The 21858-nt window shown below is 41.8% G+C and overlaps 1 protein-coding gene across 4 annotated transcripts in view; it reads right to left on the bottom strand.

The window, feature by feature from the left end:
• WWP2 (WW domain containing E3 ubiquitin protein ligase 2) overlaps window positions 1-21858 on the bottom strand; it is a 1859587-nt gene that overhangs the window by 1212910 nt on the left and 624819 nt on the right. For all 4 annotated transcript variants that reach the window (XM_044081781.1, XM_044081779.1, XM_044081780.1 and 1 more), the window contains one exon: window positions 21701-21817. In XM_044081781.1, the coding sequence (XP_043937716.1) occupies window positions 21701-21817 (117 nt within the window). The remainder of the gene's footprint in view (window positions 1-21700; window positions 21818-21858) is intronic.

Here is a 21858-nt window from a genome sequence, read left to right on the forward strand (position 1 = left end):
CAACTCCCACACTTAACCATGTAAAACTGAAATTAATAAACTCATACTCACATCCTATATCTCTCATTCATTCAACACCCTCCTAATCTCTGGTGACATTCACCCCAACCCAGGCCCACAAGCTAAGCATATTGCTCCTTCCACTACCACACAAACTCCCCCAAACACTGGCAAGTATCCTCCTAAGCATCTTTCTTTCTTCTACATCAACATCCACAGTATCCTTAACAAAATTACAGAATTTCACTTATTGATAACTCAGTATTCTCCCAACATAATCACTCTCTCAGAGACCTGACTTTAACCACACAACTCTGACAAATAATTCCTCCCACAGGATACAACATTCTCTGCCTAGACAGAACCCATAAGAAAGGAGGTGGTGTTGCTATTCTGTATTCCAACCACCTAACCCTACCCCCTCCACTCAATCCACCTCCCTCCTTCTTCCCTGCTGAGCTTCTAATAGCCAACTTTAAACCCAATCCCCACAAGACCATAACAGTTGCTGCCATCTACATACCACCTGGTGACAACATACCCATACTAAAACAGATTCTAAACTGGTTATCTGAGAACATCCGCAATGAAAGCATTACACTGGGTGATGTTAATATCAATTGGCTTACCCTTACCAGTAACTCACCTTCCACCAGCATACTCACCTAGCTCATCTCCTCTCCCACATTCCCTAATAAATCCACCAACTCTAGCTCTATCATTGACTGGATCATCGTTACCAATCCCAACCTCTACCCTCACACTGAAACACTACCTGACTCCATCAGCAATCACTGCCCCATACAAACCCTCTGAATCTCCCCCAACATCCCCAAACCCCATAAATACAAAGAATCCTGAAAAGTATCCACTTTTAACCCAGACACATTTAATTACACCCCCTCTCAAACTGGACCGCCCTCTTTATATTACTCCTTGATTATGCTATCTCATTCATTAGCTCCACTTTTCTCAACATACTCAACTCCTTGACCCTCCACGTACTGTCAGACTCAAATCCCACAACTCCCCCAGGCTAACACACACAACTCGTAATCTCATGCTAAAATGAGACTTGGCGTGGAAACTCTGGTCTAAAACTAAATCTCCATGCCATTTCCAAACCTACAGGGAACTCCAAAATCTCACCAAAAAACAAATTAATCCAGATAAGAATTTATCACCAGCCTCAGTCCTCACAATCCAGTAATCCTAAAAATTCTGGAGCACTATCAACCAAATTCTCCACCCAGGTAACCCATCAACACCCAACCCTAGCCCCAATAACTCTCGAAACTGCCTCTTCCTTTAACTCTTATTTTATCAACACAATAAGTTAACTAATGCAAAATTCTACCCTACCCTACCCCCCGCACACTACAACATCTCAGGTTAACTTTTTCCTCTCCCTAAAAACAGTCCCTACTACCTACATTAAAAAACTCCTCCTCAAGCTCAAACCCTGCTCATCAGCAGACAACCTACCATCTCTCTTCCTAAAACATGCTGCACTATTCATAGCATACCCAGTTTCCATCCTAATTAACCGTTCTATCACAGAATCAACTGTTCCAACTCTTTGGAAAAAATTCTATACAATTCCTATACACAACGGTGGCAATTCCTTAGAACTCTCAAACTTCCTACCAACTGCTATACTTTCTCCCCTCTCCAAAGTCCTAGAACACTGTGTACACAAATCATGACCCACCTCCTAAAACACAACCTGATCATCCCTACCCAATATGGCTTTCGTCCACACCACAGCACCTCCACTGCTCTCATCTCTTTCACCAATACCATCTCCCAAGCCACAGACAACAAACTCATTTCTTGTCTATGCTTAGATCTGTCCAAAGCCTTTGACACAGTCTCTCAGCCAATCCTTCTCTCAAAACTTTCTCAACTTAACCTTTCTCCAACAACTATTTCTTGGTTTAGCAGCTACTTCTCAGACCAGCACCAATTTGTCAAATGACTCTCTACTCTCTCTCCTTTTCTTCCTATTAACACAGGTGTCCCATAGGGCTCCATCCTTGGACCCCTCCTTTTTAACATCTTTACCAATGAACTCCACAACTCCTGTCCCCAGTCATATACAGTACGCGGATGACTCTACCATTACATCAATAGCTGACAATTCAACTGAACTACAAACTCTTACACAAACATCTTTTAACCCACTGAAACTTGGCTAACTCAACACCTTCTCATACTTAACCCCAAAATAACAAAACTGATACTCTTTCTCCCAAAATTCAACCTCTCTCTTAAATCCTCCTTCACCATCTCTTCACTCAACAACACTATAATAGCTCCAGAAACCCATACCAATCTCCTCGGAGTAATCATAGATGACCAACTGAAATTTGACCTTCAAATTAATCACAGTATAAAGAAAACCAATCAAAAGCTTGGTCTTCTTTACAGAAATAAAACATTTCTCACTCCTGAAACTAGAATAACCCTAGCCAATGCCTACCTCCTCCCAAACATCTTCTATAGTGCACAAATCTATACCAACCTTCAGTCTTACACTTCTCTCTAAACTTGAATCTACCTACAACAAAGTGGCTAGATTTGCTGCAAACTTACAACCCAGATCCCACCACTGTCTGGCCCTCGAGTCACTACACTGGCTTGAGTTTCAAAACCACCTCAACTTTACCCAACTTCTCATTATCCACTCCATTCTCAACAAACCATCCTCCTGTCCTATTATCTCTTCACTAGTCTCCCTCTACACTCCCACTCGATCATTAAGGAGCTCAGATCAACATCTGCTACAAATTTACAAACCTAACAAATGTGCAGGACAGAACTTATAGAGCTACTCTCCAGCCATCCTCTGGAACAAGCTTCCCTTGACTCTAAGAAGCCTACCCCAGATCCATACTTTCAAAATCTCTCTTAAACACTACCTTACCCACCTCACTACTTGCCCCTGTAACCTCCTCCCTTTAACCTAGTACACATCTTGGTCTCTTCACACTTCTCTCACCTTCCCTTCATCAGCCTGCTATCCATCTCATCCTCCCTCCCTATCACCTATCAAACCCCCTCTTCCCCACACACCTTCCTGCCATCCCTTATGCTTTACCTCAAGACCTGATCTCTCCTACCTAACTCTTGACAGTATGTATAAAACCTTTCCCAACTCCTCGCAGGCCACCTAGTTCATACTAGGACCCTCACAATTGCTAATCCAGAAATCCTATCAACTCATCATCACCCCTCTTCACTAACTCTGCAAACTCCCCTAAATCCCATTGCTCCCCCCTACCTATCCTACTTACACCACCCTCAACTACCCTCTATCTACTCTAACTCCATTACAGCTTTAAAGCTGCCATCTAACTGTATCTGTGTTAAAACTCTCAATTGTCTCCCTATTTATATGCAATTAACTATCATTACTCTGCGTATTTAGCGTTGTCGCCTCACAGTAAGACGTTGTCCTTTTCGATTCTCAGCTAGAGCATCTTCTGTGTGGAGATGTGCGTGAATGGGTGTACCTTCATTGAAGGTTGTGCATCAGGACCGGCAACTTGGCACGTAAAAAATCTACTGCTAATCATTAGCGGACCGGAGTTCCGCTGTGGCGACCCCTAACCGGGAAAAGCCGAAAGACACAACAACTCTGTGTATTTAGCAAAATTTGTGTTATACTATTTTTGCATTCTTCTATTGAGTATTGTATAAATAGAATTTTTGAATTCTTGTATTATTCTACTGTATACTGGAGCTTTTCTCCCCGGGCATCTGTTGAAAAACGGCTCTGTCCCAGTTGGACTATCCCAGTCAACAAATGTCAGATAAATAAATAAATAAATAAGTAAATAAAGTGGGACATATCATACAGTATTCCTTTTAGATATTACAGTTATATAACTTGATGGTAAATTCCTTACACATATAACTTACTTATAAGATGACAGTAATAAAAGGTATTTCAATCAACATCAATGGCTCGAATATTCCAGGTAAGAGAGGTAATTTATTTAAATATCTTAAGCTTCATAAATCACAACTAATATTTCTACAAGAAACCCACTTAATTTCTGAAGACATGTCTAAACTTAATAACAAATCTTACTCTGTACTGGTAAACTCAGAACACTCTCAAAAAAAAGAGGACCGGCTATCATATGGAATAATACATTACCCATGCCTAAAATAATTGATGTTTACAAGGATAATAAAGGGATGTTTTGTGCTATAATTATACAATTAAATAAAAAAAATTTATACTTTAGTCAATATATACTGGATTCCAGGTATAGGAACTAATGTAGTTAGAAAACATCTAGACCAGATTGTTCATTTTGCAAAAGGAAAGTACAGTTGTGTACACTTACCATAAATGTAGATGTTCGAATGTATTCATTGTTGCAGTCAGCACATTTGGGTTATCTGCCTGCAGGTAGCTCTTAGCCACCCTGAATACCAGAGTCTTCAGATTTCTGCGTCATATGCTGTCGCTTCATCCATGACGTCAGGTCGTCAGAGGTATAAAACATGCAGCCGACGTCATTACATCAGTTTATCTTGCCCCAGATGTCAGGTACCCCCACAATAAGAAGCAATTATATAGAATGGAACACAACCCAACATATATATTTTAAACTTTGTTTTACCACAAAGGATTTTTTTCTTGAAGTCTTAAAAGTTGCGCATTCGGGTCAGTTAGGAAACATTCCTTTTGCATTCATTGATGAAATAGGAATTCAATCGAGGAATTAGGCAACAGTTTTCTTATTTCAGGCATTCACCTACATTTCTCTTCAGTTACACGAGTTCTGGGTTTAAAATGTCTCTTTTACTGCATTAATTTCTAGCAACTTAACGATGTTTTAGTTGCCTTACCCTACTTTTTACTAAATAAGGGTTTGCAAGCCCCTTGCAGTTCTAATTCTACTGTTCACTGATAAGGCACTCCCATTAGACTCAAAATTTGAGTTAGCCTCTGTTTCATATAATCTCATTTCAGCTAGTGCACACTGCAAAATTCAGTGCATTAAACTTAACTGTGGACTGTTCTTTTCTGCACTTTTCCTTGTTTTAACCAAAAGTAATCAGTTTGCATTTTTAACTTGGTCTGGGACCTTAATCTTGTAGAATCCCTCACAGCAACGGGAGAATTATGAGTTGCTGCAGTATCTGAGACTTGTTTAGTGTTTTTTTACTGTTTGCATTTTACTTGGTTTGGGAGGCTTAGTCTTGTAGTGTATTTCAATTTAGTGAGAGAATTGTGAATTGCTGCAGGATCTGAACCTCATTTATTACTTTTTACTGCCTGCATTTTACATGGTCTATGACCTTAGCCTTGTTATACAACTCACAATAATGAGATAATTGTGAATTGCTGCAGAATCTGTCTCACTTATTACATTTCTACTATATTTTACTGTTGCATTTTACTTGGTCTAGGGACCTTAGACTTGTAGCATCATTTACAATAGTGAGAGAATTGTGAGTTGCTTCAGGACATGAGCTCCATTTATTGCATATCTACTGCATTTTTTCTGCCTGTATTTTACTTAGTCTGGGGGAACTTAGTCTAGTCTTACAATATCACTCAAAATAATGAGAACATTGTGAATTGTTGCAGGATCGGAGTCTCATTTATTCCATTTCAACTGCACTGCTGCTGTTTGCATTTCAGTGCAGGATTTGAGCTTTATACATACACTTAAACTCCAGTTTTACTGATTGGATTTCTCTCTAACTCATCTTCCATAAACTGTGTTGAGCTGTGCAGCAGTGGTTTGCAGTGCCTATACAGATGCAGGCACCTAGAGTTGCAAATTTTTATATAAAACGTTCTCTGCCATTTTCTGAAGTATACAGTTGAATGTAGAGCAGCTAGTTTGCCTACTGAGAAGCATTATCCAAACAGTGCTGTTTTAGATCAATCTTAGACCTCTTCTCCCAACCCAACACCACCAAATCCTGATTGCACCAACCCTCGTAATTCAGAAAAAAAGAGGATCCACAGCCATGGATATGCACTTTCTTACTTTCTCAGTAGCCAGTCTGGTGGCAATGGGCCTTCTGAGACAATATAGCAATTGTCTTACATTTACTGAAAACCACCTTATTCTTAAGCAGACTGACACGGTACGCAAGAGATGTAATTATACTGTCTTTGAAGGCAAAGCTCTTGCATACAGACACAGGTATCTCCAAACAGGTTGCCAGTAACACATGCTACACCTATTATGGATCAGACAAATAAACTCATACATGCTGAGGCTCTTAAATGCAATCTACCAAAACCTCAAAGGCCTCTATATGCTGCCTCAGCAACCTCCAAAACACCCTACAAAGATAACACTTCCCAGGACACATGCAACTATATCTCACAATGTGTCAACCTCTAAGCCATTAATGCAAACTGACACACAGCACAATATACTGGTCATTGGAGCCTCTACTGTGAGACACACTGATGCCCCACTCACCAGGCTGAGCGAGGAGACAGTCATGGTCAGTTGCCTATCAGGGGAAAGGGTACATCAGCTCACACATGCACTCAGGACATTGAACCACAAGTACTAGTATGACTCTGTCATGTTGTTAAGTGGGTGTTAATGGCCTGAGACGTACGTCCCTGTACTATACATGAAGAGAGACATGACAGAACTTTCAGATTATGAGCTCTAGGCAGATATTAGCCTGCCATTGAGCAGCATTCTACCTTCTCCAAGGATGATACCATAATAAACAGAAGATGACTGACTTTAACAATTGGCTTAGTTACTGGTGTCATTCTAGGGGGGCTACAATATTTGTCAGCTTGGGAGGACATGATCAATAGACAATGCTACTTTGCCAGGGATAGTCTGTACCCGTCTCCACTAACCTTTTGAATACTAGCCAAAGCATTATCCACTCCGATAGTGGCTTTTTAGGCAATGCCAGTCTGATAAACCTTCCAACATAGTTAATTCTACACAAAAACTAAACATGTTACCGCTCAATGCTAGGAGTCTCAACTAAAAACTCCACTCCTTGGAAGTGCTCCTCATCCTGGGAGAGTGAAGAAATCTGTGCAGTTACTCAGACAGGGTTTAAAGCTGTGGAAGGCAGCCCAGCAGTATAAGACTATAATGCCTTCACATGTTTAGACAAGCTACCGCACAAGAAGGGACAAAAGGCAGAAGTTTATCAATCTATGTAAAAAGTAAGGACACCTCAAGATTGGTCAAATAATATGACATGCTTGAGCTAATCCATGTCCAACTAACCTTAGGCAAAGTTGGATATGATATTCTTGCCAGCTAGTCCCTGTCTATGACCCATTATGTCCATACCACATACTTGAATATATTGGAGAGACACACAATTTAGACCAACACCATACTCACGGGTGATTTCAACTATCCCACCACAAACTGGAATACATACACAACCACTAACATGTACGCTCAAAGATTCTTGGATTTTGACATTGCAAGCACCCTGGAACAGCTAGTCTGCACACCTTCTTCCTTGTTATGTAATGTTCTCAATGCGCAGATCAGATCACAAAGCAGTCACCCTTGAAATAAATATAAAGGCTGAACTCCCAACAAATCCAAGAACATCTAAGAATTTTTCTAAGGCTAACTACCTCCTATTAAGCAATAGCATAGCTGAATTCCAAGCCCCCCAACTAAAGGAACACAGAGACCTACACAGAAGAATTTACAGAAACCCCGTACAGTCATGTACATAACAGCAATACCAAACCAAAATAAACTTAAGACAAACTCCAAAAACAAGCCCCCTTGGTGGAACCCCTGCATAAATAGGTTGTACAACAAAAGAAAGACCATCCTGTTCAGAACTAGGAAGGGCTATGCCCAAAAGACAAAAAAAAAAATCACTCATCAGTCTCAAAAACACAACTCAGGGGACTAATCAAGTCCACTAAAGCCAACTTTGAGCCTCGTAGGCTAAGGATAACCATAAGTCATTTTTCAGTTATGTTCACAACCTTAAAGGGAACATCCAGGCTTGTGCTGAGCTTCTAGTAAATAATACCAAACTCTGTGACTGAACACATTTGCTGGCAATACATTTAGCTCCAATTTCACCCCCCCCCCCAGGAAACACCCTCAACCACTTTTCCCCAATCTATCAAGTACAATGCACCCTTTGGCATGTACCTGACCAGACATTTGAGACAGATGAAGCAGCCACTGTGGTTCCTCACTAAAAAAGAATACAGTGTGTAAATAATATACCCTATGCTGACTGCCTCAAAGCCCTGTCCTCGGTCTCCTACTACAGACTATTGAGGGGTGATCTATGCCTAACATAAAAGGCATTTTTGAATGTAGCCCTGAAGGATCTGCTACACATTCGCAAAACGACCATCTCAAGAATTACCCAATCATAGGATCTAAACTTTGTCTGTGACAAATAAAACATGTTGGTGGGCCAGGTATGTGCCTCAGAGATGATCTCTTCTCTGGAAAATACTCCCCATTCACGTGAAACTGAGCTCTTTCCTAAGCCTTATCTTATGTAATGCATTTGAATTTTTTTTTATTTTATATGTTTAGTGGAGCTTTTCTCCCTGGGCCTTTGCTGAAATTGGACTCTTATGATCCAGTTGGACTTTCCTGATAAACTCATGTCAATAAACAAACAAATGAATGCAATTTGGACCAATGGGTGGGAAACTGAAAATTCATCTCTGACTTGTTGCCAGTGGCCCTTTATGGACAGGGGCAGTCTGTAAATGCCCTCAGGTAAAGGTATATACCAAAAGCCATTCTAGCCCATGGGCACTGATAGTTGGGAAAACTGGGGCATGATGTCTATGTTTAAAAAAGCTCTAGGGCTGTTAGTCTAGTAACCTATGATCCAATGATCCTATAATCCTATTCCAGAAGGTAGTACTATAAATTAAGACTGGACCTGCTCAATTTTAAACTGGAAAGTGCCTTAACAGTATCTGCAAGTTGAGTTACTTAAAATTAAGCATTAAAGCCTACGACTTCCACCCTGGAGTTTATCTAAAGAAGCAAGTGTTCCACGGGGAACATATAAAGCTTTTAACACAATGAAAAAGCTTAAGTGGAAGAAGTTCAGCACTGGTCAGTACTCACTTGTCTAACTGTTTCCACTGAATGACTACTTTTGCAATTTTTTTTCTCTCTAATAAAATGGTCTTCTAAGGGTACAGAAAGAAATGAAGTGCAAATCACCCAGATACATGCTACACTTCCTGGGATTTCTTCTGAGCAGCATTCTACTGCTGTCTCCTATCATATCTTGACAGCTGGCATCCTACTGCTTTCTGAGCACTGGTATTTTTGCAGCAAGTCTAATACTTAAGTATGGAGTGCTAAACACTTCCCAGTAGTACTCGTGGCTTTAAACTCCCACTAGAATTGCTCTAGTCAGTCTTTTGTAAATGGCCCGAATAATTAATCACAACTTCCTGCAGCAGCTAAGATTTTTATAGGTTCATAAGTAGTTACTATTCTTGCTGTCCAGGAGACCTTTGAAAAGCCTATCTCAATTTCCCAATTGCCCGAAAGCACTGTCTGGTGTAATAACTTGCTCAAGGTCACACAGCAGGCAAAAGGAATCAAATTATGGACCCCAGGAAGCAGCTTCTAGCTCACAGCATTAATTCCTACATACTAACTGCCTTAGCATCATCACAGAAATGTGGATTCTTAGCTACACATACTTTCTAATGGTTACAGGAGCAGCACACTTTGTAATGCAAATGCCTGTCTCAAGTGCAGGGGACATCAAATTCAGAGTTCTACAGTCTGGCAAAACTTCTGAATGCAGCCTGATTGCAATTAGTGCTATATGGAAAAAGATAACTACAAACAAAATGGATGATATCAGTTTTCTGGGATAAAGCAAACACTCAAGGCAGACAACTGTGCCTCGCTCATCCCTCAATATACCTCACTCCAAGGTTGATCTACCTTGCGGGAGGGGAAACTCTTTATGGAATTTTCCATCACCTTTTCTTTTCTGCAGATATGATAGTCTAGATGGGCTCTGTCTGACCCACTACCTTACCACAGCCTGTATTATATCACCTACATGCTATAAGGTATAACTATAGTACTGTACAACACAAAACGTTGTAACAGCCACATCTGAAGAAATTAATCCCCTTTCCAAAGTTAACAATTCTAACAGCCAGGTTTGAAGAAATTAAACCCTTTTCCCAAAGCTGTCTCCGACCTTAAAGTTCTTGTCAGGGGGTAGAAAACAGAAAACACACCTGTTTTTAGTTGAGAATGAGAAAAACATGTGAAATAAATCCTGAATCTATTTTAATATTTTTGAACAAATTTTACCCATTGGTCACTGTTCTATGAAAGGATTTATTAATATGGCAAATACATAACTTTTGTATCCTATTCATTCAATTTGTCCAACCTGACCTGTGGATCAGGATGGAAGCACCAAAGGATGTTCTAGCCCTGGAGACACAGTCCAGCTTATAATGCTTGAGAAAGGTATTCATGGAAGACCAAGTAACAGCTTCACAAGTGTCACGTAGTGAAGATGCTCTGAACAAACCCACAGAAGTTGCCATGGCACTTGTAGAATGAGTTCTTGGTTTAGTGGAAAGTGATTTGGTATGAAGAGTATAAACAAATGAGATGCAGCCTGACAACCATCTAGAAAGAGAAACATTGGACACCTTTTTCCCAAACTTGTTATGCCAAATAAAACAAAGTTGCTGATCCTTTCTGAAGGATTCTGTTTAGTGAGTGTAGATAGGTAACTGTCTATGTATGCAGTAAATATTCTCCTCCGATCTCATAATTAAGAAAAAGACTAGCAAGTGTATAGCTTGAGAAATATTAGGCTCTGAAGCAACTTTGGGACCAAAGGACTGGTTTGTCCTTCAAGAAACTCTCTTTTTATGGAAAATCAAGTAAGGAGGAGAGGAGGAAAGTGTGTGGAGCTCCAACATTCTTCTTGTAGAAGTACAGCACCTAGAAAAATACTTTTCCACAAAAACATTTAAGCTCTGTTGAAGAAGCTGCTTCAAATGAATGTTTAGTGATAGACTCCAGTACAAAATGCAAGTCTCATGGAGAAACAGGATCTCTATCAGACAGCTTCTATAAGAAAGTACCTTTGAGAAATGCCTTGCAAAGTTTACTTGAAGCTAGGGAATAGTCCTGAAAGTCCACATGAAAGGAGGAAACAGCTGCTAACTGGACCTTGAAGATGAAAAAAATAGAACCTGAATCAAAAAGCAAGGCAAGAAACTATTGGATGTGTACTAAAGGGACTGAGAAGGGATCAATGTTTTGCAGAGAAGCTCAAGAAATGAACTTTCTCCACTTACTATGATAGATCTCTTAGGTGGAGGCTTTTTTAGAGGCCGTTAGAATCCTAGCAACTTTCTTAGGGAACGAATCATTGGAGAAACCAAGTGGTCAGTTTCAGATTGTGAAGGACTGGATGAGGCTCTCCACAGGGATGATAGATTACATATAGAGTGGGATTCAGAAGCTAAAGGGGCAACTTCAAATCAGGCTTTAGAAGGGGAAGCCAAATTTATCTGGACCAGTAGGAAGCTACGAGGATAGCTGTTGCCTTGTGCAGTTTTCTGGGCAATAGGGAAAGAGAAAGACATGAATAAAGAAGTCCGGGGTGGGGGCATTGTTGACACAGAGCGTCCCTTACTGGTTGCCTGGTTGGGGGGAAATCAAGGCAAAGTAATTGCTGCAGTGGGTCTTGTCAGAAGAGGTAACTAGATTGCAACATTTAGTGCCCCAGCAACTGAAAAATGTGTTGGCTGTCACTCAGCTGAGGGGCCACTCATAAGGTGTTTGATCTTTGCTAAGCTTGTCTGCCAGAACACTGAAAACTTCTGGAATGTGTGCTGCAATCAGAAAGTCATGTGAGGCAATCACCCATTGCCAGACCCTCATTGCTTCAAGACACAGGGTAGGATCTGGTTCCCAGTTGTTGTTGACATACCTAACTAAAGTCGTGTTGTCCACTTAGATGGCTATCATGACCTGAGGAAGGAAGCCCTGAAGTTCCTACAACACACAACAGCCCTCAACTATAAAGATATTTATGTGAAGACTGTTCTCAATGCCTGTCCACAAACCTTGTACCATTCTTCCTTCATAATGCCACCCCACACAAGGGAGGATACGTCTGTGATCACTGCTGTCACTGGTAATTTAGTCTGAAACTGCCTGCCCATTCAAATTAAAGGAGAGTGTAACCACCACTGAAGATGCTTTCTGCATGAACTGGCAATGATAATTGTATTAGAAAAGAAGGTTACGACGTTGAGCCCACTAGCTCTAAAATAACTACTGTAATATTCTCATGTGAAAGTGGGAGGATTCTGTGACTACATTGGAAGAGGCCATCAGACCTAGAACTCTGAGGATCAGAGAAGCTTTTGGGTGACAGCTGCCTAACAGTAGTCAGAATTCTATCCTGTGGAAGGAAGACAACTGAGAGGGTGGTATCTAGTTGATCACCCAGGGAAACTAACTTTTGTGCAGGAATCAAACTGGACTTGAGAATATTCACAGAGATGTCCAGTTATCTGAAAAAGATGAAGAAGATAATCCCTGGATTGCTGAAGAGACTCCACTGAGGGGGCAGCCAGGAGACAGTTGCCTAATTATGAAATATCTAGTACTCCGGGAGTTGTAGATGAGCTGCTATGCTGTACATACATTTAGTGAACACCCTAGGGCAGTGGTGACACAAATAGCAGCACTCTGATTTAGTAATAAGTGGCCCCTATTTGGAAGGATAAAAATCTCCCCAACTCCTCTGCTACTTTTATGTGGAGGCAAGCATCCTGAAGATCCACTAAGCAAATCCATTTGGTTTTCCCTGAGGCAGGGTAGAATTGACTGTACTGTGACCATCCTGAACTGAGTCCTTCTCACACAGGTGTTAAGAAGGTTGAGGTCCAAAATGGGCCTTAGGTCCTACTTTTCTTTTTTTGTAACTAAAAGAACTTGGAAGAAAATCCTGACCCAATCTGCTCAGGAGAGACCACCTTTTTCCTGGAAGAGAAGAAATCTCTTAATGCAACTTTTGCCCGGTTGGTTGGGATGTCTGGCAATGGGAATGGGGGGCTTGAAAATGGAACATAGCCTCCAGATATTATCCCTCTTACACATCTGTCTCATATGATGGCAGGCCATGATTCTGGGAAAAGGGAGAGTTGACCCCAAACTGCCTCCAGAGTGGAGAAATCAGGCAGACCTTCAGGGGTTCCGAGGCCTTCTTTTGGGAGAAAGGCATAACCTAACCCTGGTTTTGAAAACCTCTTTGACCTCTGAGCCTGCATCCATTAAGGGAACACAAGCCTTCTTTGTTCCTAGTATAACAATGCTGAGGGGTGTCGAACTTGATGCCTATGGCAGACAGAGTCTTGCTTTCTTGCTCTTTTGCAACTTTTCAATGATGGGACAAACAAGGATGACCATCAAAGGGAGCATTTGTGAAAGACATTTTGAAGTTGTTCCTAAAGTCAAAGAGGTGCAGCCAAGCATGATGCCAAATGGCTATGCCTGCTGAAGCTGTCCTGGATGCACCACCCACTGCATTATGCATTAGACATAAAGAGGTTCATAACACTGGACATGATGATCAACGTAACCTCTAGATGCTTCTTTGACTCTGTCATACGTGGGTTTTCAGGGTACAGAATGCCTACTGAGACAAATCTCTCTGGAACCAGTTTATATGAATGGTGTAGTTCATGGCATGCAACGCAAAGGTGCCCAAAGCAATTTTGGCTTCACATCTCTAGATTCTTTGCTGGGAGGATGGATGGATGAATAGTCTGAGACTTCTCTTTTTGTAGCTGCCACCACAATGACTGAGTCTACTGCTGGTGAACTGGCCAGTAAAGCTGTTTAGGGGGAAAAGCATTTTAGATAGTTGGCTCCTGACAAGACCCACTGACCACTAACTCTATGAACTTGTCAGCCAGAGGGTTCCACCCAGGATGTAGACTGTACTATTCCACAGATCTCCTATGGCTCATTATCTCTACAATTTCTCAAAATGATAAGTTTTATGGAAGAGACTGTAGGGAACCATCTCTATACTCTGAGCCAGTACTGGGAGTAGGAAACTGTGAGAGTGCAAGTGTTTCCTCTTACAAATCCTCTTTCATAGCATTTCAAGGGATGAGTCACCAGAGTCCACATAGGACCTTGTCTGCTTCAAAGCGGTTGGATTTGGGTTGAAGGAATGACTCTGACCAGTGGATGTTTGATGAGCATAAGAAGTCAGATAATTGGGGTCAAAGACTGGAATAAAAAATGGTGAAATCTATGGATCCCCTCCCTTGGAGGAGGAAATTATCCTTTCAAATACCTGTAAGACCAGGACAAATTCTATCAGATTGGAGCAGATCCCCCCACTGATGGATCCTTCCCTTCCTTCAGAGAAGCAGCAGCCATCATAAGAGTGCTCTCCAGGCCACAGAAAGTGGTCAGCTCAAATGAGGGAACCAGAAAAGAAGCATCGAAGGCCGACAGCTCTGACACCACCAACCAAGCTGAGGGCAATGGTTCAGTCAACAGAGATGAAATCACAAACCTAAATCCTCAAACTCAAAACTGTTCCAAAGAATCCAGAGTCAAGTGAGTCGGAATGAATTCCCTTGGTGTCAAAAATACATATAGTGTTGACCCTGGGCCACAGATTCAGGTAGGAGTAATGGTTCCAAGGTAACTGCGGCCAAGCAGCAGACTAGGGAAGAAGTATTTAAAGATGTATTTAAGTACATCTTTAAAAAGTAGTTAAAAAAAAAATATCTCTTGTTTTTCCTGCTTTACTAGTTTAGTCCAGTTTCAGAGTTGCTGATTCCTGGGCTTTGGTTGTAGTTCCTGTGTACTGTTTCCTTGCCTTATTTGGGGGAAGGGAAGCTACCTTGCTTACCAGTGGGAGTGGGAAGCATTGAGCTGCCTTTTGTCCAGTTTTGTGAGGTTTCAGCCAGTAACTAGTAGTTTATTGGTCGTTTTGGGCCAGTTTCTAGCTTTTCCAGCCCCCTGGTATAAAACTTTCAGCTTGTACCTACTCAGCACAGACTCCACGTGGGCCAGCAGAGTAATCCAGGCTGCAGAGAGCTGAATAAGCGACTTTTCTTGATACTAAGTATATTTTTGTTGCTTTCCACATCTGAATACCTAGCAACTGTATTTCACCTGCCTTTCTGTTACATTGAAGCTGTTTTTACTGCATTTAACTTAATATTGCACTTGGAATCCTTGTTTGTTACTATTTGACTGTATTTGTAGCAAATTCTTCTGTGTAAGCTGTAGTAGCTGATTCATAGCATTTATAAGTGTTTGCTGTACCTGTTTCTGCCTGTTTTGTGAAAAAAAGGAAAAAAGAAAAAAATATCTCTTGTTTTTCCTGCTTTACTAGTTTAGTCCAGTTTCAGAGTTGCTGATTCCTGGGCTTTGGTTGTAGTTCCTGTGTACTGTTTCCTTGCCTTATTTGGGGGAAGGGAAGCTACCTTGCTTACCAGTGGGAGTGGGAAGCATTGAGCTGCCTTTTGTCCAGTTTTGTGAGGTTTCAGCCAGTAACTAGTAGTTTATTGGTCGTTTTGGGCCAGTTTCTAGCTTTTTCCAGCCCCCTGGTATAAAACTTTCAGCTTGTACCTACTCAGCACAGACTCCACGTGGGCCAGCAGAGTAATCCAGGCTGCAGAGAGCTGAATAAGCGACTTTTCTTGATACTAAGTATATTTTTGTTGCTTTCCACATCTGAATACCTAGCAACTGTATTTCGCCTGCCTTTCTGTTACATTGAAGCTGTTTTTACTGCATTTAACTTAATATTGCACTTGGAATCCTTGTTTGTTACTATTTGACTGTATTTGTAGCAAATTCTTCTGTGTAAGCTGTAGTAGCTGATTCATAGCATTTATAAGTGTTTGCTGTACCTGTTTCTGCCTGTTTTGTGAAAAAAAGAAAAAAAGAAAAAATATCTCTTGTTTTTCCTGCTTTACTAGTTTAGTCCAGTTTCAGAGTTGCTGATTCCTGGGCTTTGGTTGTAGTTCCTGTGTACTGTTTCCTTGCCTTATTTGGGGAAGGGAAGCTACCTTGCTTACCAGTGGGAGTGGGAAGCATTGAGCTGCCTTTTGTCCAGTTTTGTGAGGTTTCAGCCAGTAACTAGTAGTTTATTGGTCGTTTTGGGCCAGTTTCCAGCTTTTTCCAGCCCCTGCTATAAAAGCAGCTAAACGCGTTAAGCCTTGATTTAGCTGAGCTGCCACTGTTGCACACTAGGGCAGTGCCGGTTAAGCAGGTTTAAACTATTCGGGCTACCTAAAGTCCACTCATCAAATTTTCCCTTAAAACTACCTTCCTCGAACTATACTACTGATCAAATCAGCGTATCCTATAACTAAAAAGATCATCTCTACTTGACTCGAAGTAGACAATTCTCTATCTATTAAACCTAGCACTTGCACCTACAGTACTTATTACCTTGATACGGCACTCTTGTCATAGCTAGTACCCCAAAAGGCAACCCCTTTCTCGGTCACCCACGTCCCCGGAATCTTTTTAAAGTTTTCGTCTACCCTTCTAGCATGTCGAGGGATCAGTTGCTAGTGTCCTCTCCTGCTCAGCTGGTGAACCTGGGAATATTGAGGCAATGTTTCAATTGCCTCATGTACACAGACAACCCTCTCCTCCTCCCACAAAACACAAATACATGCGAGATGCAACTATACGGCCAAACTGGAGGCTGAGCTCTCTCAACATAGGACTGGCAAGACCAGTCAGGAGGAGAAGGTTACCACACACACTATAGACCCAGTCTCACATAGTACCATTACAACCTCAAATCATACACATAAACACACAAAGACATACTCGGAGGCTCTGATCAAAAATCTACCAAAACAGCAGAGGCCACCAAAGCAGACACCCAAACAACCACCACCTCAGAACACAACACCCGCAACACATAGACCTCACAGTCAGAGTGTCAAACAGTCACAGCCCTTAAGGCCAAACACAATGCCAGACACACTAGTCATTGGTGACTCCATAGTCAGACACACTGATGTCCCGCTCACCAGACTAAGGAGAAGGTCACAGTAAGCTGCCTGTCGGGCGCTAGAATCCGCCACATAACGCAAGCACTCAGGTCTCTCAACAGCAGGTACAAATATGACTCAGTCATTGTCCACGCTGGTGTAAACGACCTGAGACGTACCTCCTTGGACTACATGAAAAGAGACATTGAGGAGCTCTCTGATTATGTAGCCCAGGCAGGTATGACCCTGACCTTGAGCAGTATCCTACCTTCACCAAGAATGATGCCACAATACAGAGATAAGATGATCAGCTTTAACAATTGGCTTAAACACTGGTGTCATTCAAAGGGGATCCAGTATCTGTCTGCCTGGGATGACATGCTGGACAAGCCACGCTGCTTCAAGGGACGGCTTGCACCTGTCACCCTGGGATTCCGGATATTGGCAAAGGCTCTTGCCACCCCATAGTGCCTTTTTAGGCAAGGCTCAAATTCTAAACCTACCACCCTAGAACACAAAAAGGAAAAAACTAAGGGTAATGCTGCTCAATGCCAGAAGTCTAAATCTCAAAATGCACGCACTCGAGGCCCTTCTCAGTATGGAGAACATCGATGTCTGTGCTGTGACAGAAACCTGGTTCAAGGCTCCTGAGAGCACCCCAGCGCTATCAGGTTTTACCTCATATCATGCGTTCCGCCCCAAAATCCGGACAATACCAAGAAAGGAGGGGGTATCCATATTCATCAAGGACACCCACACCTCAAGACTGGTGGCAACGCACGATGCATCGGAGACCATCCAGGTGCAATTAACCATAGGCAAGACTGCTCTGCAAATTGTAGCATGTTACAGGCCACCCTCACAAACTCAGGAAACTCACATGGCCTTCCTGAAAACACTAGAGGGATAAATGTATCACCAAACACCATCATACTAGGTGACTTCAATTACCCTAATATAGACTGGGAACACTACTCAAGCCCAAACACCCTAGCCCAAAAGTTCCTGGAATTAATAAACTCAAATGCCATGGAACAACTAGTCACCATCCCCACAAGAGGAGATAACATACTTGATCTCATCATCACGAACATGGGAGCACAATGTTCAACACCGGAAGTATACCCCTCACTGGTGAGATCAGATCACAAACTAATCTTGCTGGAGGTCCTCATCCCACCCCCACCTGAAATAAAAAAGACCACAGTAAAGGACTTCTCAAAAGCCGACTTCACACTTCTAAAGACTAGTGTGGTCTCCTTTCAGGCCCCCGAGCCGGCGGAAAACAATACTCAAGCCACTGAATCACTTAAACGCCTTCTACCAGCACCTGCAGGACTGCATGGATAAGGCAATCCCAAGCAAAACAAAGACTCTTTGTACCAAAGGCAAGCGTCCAGTCTGGTGGACCCCAGCCATAAACAAACTCTACAACAAAAGGAGGAAGCAACTACAAGATAGAGCAAAATCCTTAAAAGGTAAGACACCCTTGATCACTATAAGTAAAAAACTAAGAGCTCTCATAAAATCATCCAAAGCAAATTTCGAGAGAAAAATAGCTAAAGACTCAAAAGACAATCATAAGGCCTTCTTTAGCTATGTTAGAAACCTAGGAGGAAACTCCCAGATATGCTCAGAACTAGTTCAAAATGATGTGAAGATTACTGATCCTACAGACATTGCCAACATACTGGCTGACAGGTTCAGTGCAAACTTCTCCCCATCCCCCAAAGGAGAGATATCTATACCAAATGAGTGCAGCCCCCAAACATCTCCAGCGCCCAAGTGAGAACTGCTCTCTCCAAAGCAAAAACACAGCATCCATGGGACCTGATGGTGTCCCCGGCTGTGTGCTCCACGAACTCAATGAGGAATTAAACCCACAGCTAGGACAGCTGTTTAATCAAAGTCTTACCTCTGGATACGCACTCCAGGAGTGGCGCACTGCAACTGTGGTCCCACTTCACAAAGGCGGTGCCTCCACAGACCCTGGAAATTACCAGCCCATTAGCTTGACAAGCCTTATCTGCAAAGCCATGGAGAGGATCATAATGGACCTCATAAATAAAGACATAGGGAATTTGCAGACTTTGGATCCAACCCAGTTTGGCTTTGTCAAAGGCATATCATGCCTTTTAAACTTGGTTGACTTTTTGAAACAGTCACCAAAGCCATTGATGAGGGAAAGGCAGTCCATACAGCCTACCTCGATCTGGCTAAGGCCTTCGATACAATACCCCACTCGGGTATCATTGAAAAACTCATCAGCTTAAATGTTAACCCATACATCACAAGATGGGTTGCAAACTGGCTGAGTGACAGAACCCACAGGGTCAGAGTTGCTGGCGCCATGTCAGACTCAAAGCCTGTCACAAGTGGTGTCCCACAGGGCTCAGTCCTGGGCCCACTCTTGTTTGGCATCTACTTTTCCGAAGTACAAGCAAACACAGGAGGGTTATGGCTGACAAAGTTTGCAGATGACTGCAAACTGGGCGCCATAGTAGAAAACACATCGGACACAGATATCCTTCAGACGGGTATCACAGAAACGGATAACTGGTGCCAGAGCCACGGCCTAAAGTTAAATGCCAAAAAATGCATAGTCATACCCTTCGGGAAAAACAAGGTTACCCCTAGCTACAAAATAGGTGGCAATCCACTGAGCACAGAAGAAGTTATCAGGGACCTGGGGACCCAGGTTGATAGTAGTCTGTCATTCGACACCCATGTAGCTAAAGTAGTTAGGAAGTCCTTCTACATTGCCCACCTTATCATGAAGGGATTCTCATCTAGATCAAGGGAGGTCATAGTCTCCCTTTACTCATCACTCATCAGACCAATGATTGAGTACAATGCCCCATTCGGAATGTATCTGACCCGACACTTGCAGCAGCTGGAGAGGCCACAAAAGTTCCTCACCAAAAGGATAAAGGGTCTCAAAATCTGTCCTATGCTGCCCGACTGAAAGAACTCCAGCTCTATTCAGTCGCACCGCTTGCTCAGAGGTGACCTTTGCCTAACATACAAGGCCATGTCAAACCCAGATTTGATGAATATGCTTCACCTCAAAAATCTAGATCCATCAGAGCCACAAGGGCGGAGACTTAAACCTCGACACAGCTATTAATAGGGCGTGCTGGAGGGATAGATTCATCACCCAAAGACTCCCTATGCTGTGGAACAAAATCCCGGTACATGTGAGGCAGAGCACCTCGCTGGCCTTGTTCAAGAGAAATCTTGACCAATGGATGGGAGATCGCAGATATACCCCAGGAATTACCTCAGTGTCACTGCTCGACAGAGGCACAGCAAAATAATGGGTATAGTTCCCCATACTAAAGGGGTGGCGTAAGCCACAAAACGATGGGCTAGGCTTATAAATGCCCTCGGGCAGATAGCCTAGTATGAACCTATGAACCTATGAACCTATGGGATAGGGCCAAATCCAATCACCTTTGGAGATGAAGGCGATGGATTGACTTCCATCACTATCTGTGTATTTAGGAACACTTGCATCAAACAATCTGAATCAGCCACACATGTACTACTAAAGGACCTGAAAGATCAGAGAGAAATAGTTGACAACGGCCTGAAATAAGGGTATTCCAGTTTACCAGTAATTTTAGGAGGAGAGTCTTGAATGCAAGCAGGATCCACAAAGCTCAGTATCTGGAGGAGGAGTGTAAATAGGGCCTGAACTCTGTCTTTTACCAGTCTTTTGGGGACAAAGATGGAACCAGTGAATCACTAGGCCTCTTTTGGATCAGATTCCCTAGTTTTCATAGATGTTTTTGAAGTCTTTTTAACTAAGTGGACTCTGATCTGGCAGCAAAAGATCTTTATCAATCAACTTATTTCTCCTCACCCCCAATGTTCTGTCCCCAAAAGCAACACAAATATCACAAATAGCAAACAAATGAACGACACCTAAGCAAACCGTAAGTCATAAGGGTCTTCTGACTTTTGATTTTGTGTTCGCATTTTGAGCATTTTTTAAACCTTGTTTTCCCATAATGGCAAGACAACAAACTATGGTAATTCACTCAGCAGGAATATACTTCCCAAACACAATATAGTACTTTAAGAAGCAACATTCCGGGGGGGGGGGGGGTGTGGCCAAGATGTCCACTGCGTAGCAGCATTTTTTATCAGCTCTGTCTTTCAGACTTTTTTTGATAGGATTTTAAGAATATATGTCTCCTAATTTTGGATATTTTGTCTTCAATAAATTTTTTAGACTATATATTAGGATAATATATACACATTTTTTTATAAGTAATACATTTTCCTGTCAAATACTATTAAGGAATCATCATCAGAACAACATGAGCTTCAACAAATCTTCACATCAAGAAACAACTTTTAAAAAAGAACTTCAATCATTAATAACAAATCTACAAGAACTTTCAACAAAAGTAGATAAAATGGATATGAAATTGGACAACTTTAAAGAGAAATGTACTCAGCAAATGGATCTTATACATGATGACCTTACTCAAAAGATAAAGCAGATATCTGGAATAGAAACAGCACTGAATGACATAGACAGCAGAACTCAAGAAAATGAACATAAAATTGAATTTCTATTAAAACAAAACACTCTCCTTCAATCAAAAGTGGATGATCTAGAAAACAGGTCACGAAGAAACAACATAAGAATATTTGACATACCAGACAACATAGGAGGATCGGATATGGTGAAATTCCTCTCTTCATGGATACCTGAAATTTTGGAACTCCCAGAATCTTTTTCATATAACGAAAGAGCACATAGATCCTTGGTAACACCTAAAAATAACAAAAGTAGTTTCACTAAATCTGTCATTGTA

Source organism: Protopterus annectens, chromosome 8.part1 (assembly GCF_019279795.1).
Source record: "Protopterus annectens isolate FY-2018-M chromosome 8.part1, PAN1.0, whole genome shotgun sequence".
Lineage (NCBI taxonomy): Eukaryota > Metazoa > Chordata > Ceratodontiformes > Protopteridae > Protopterus > Protopterus annectens.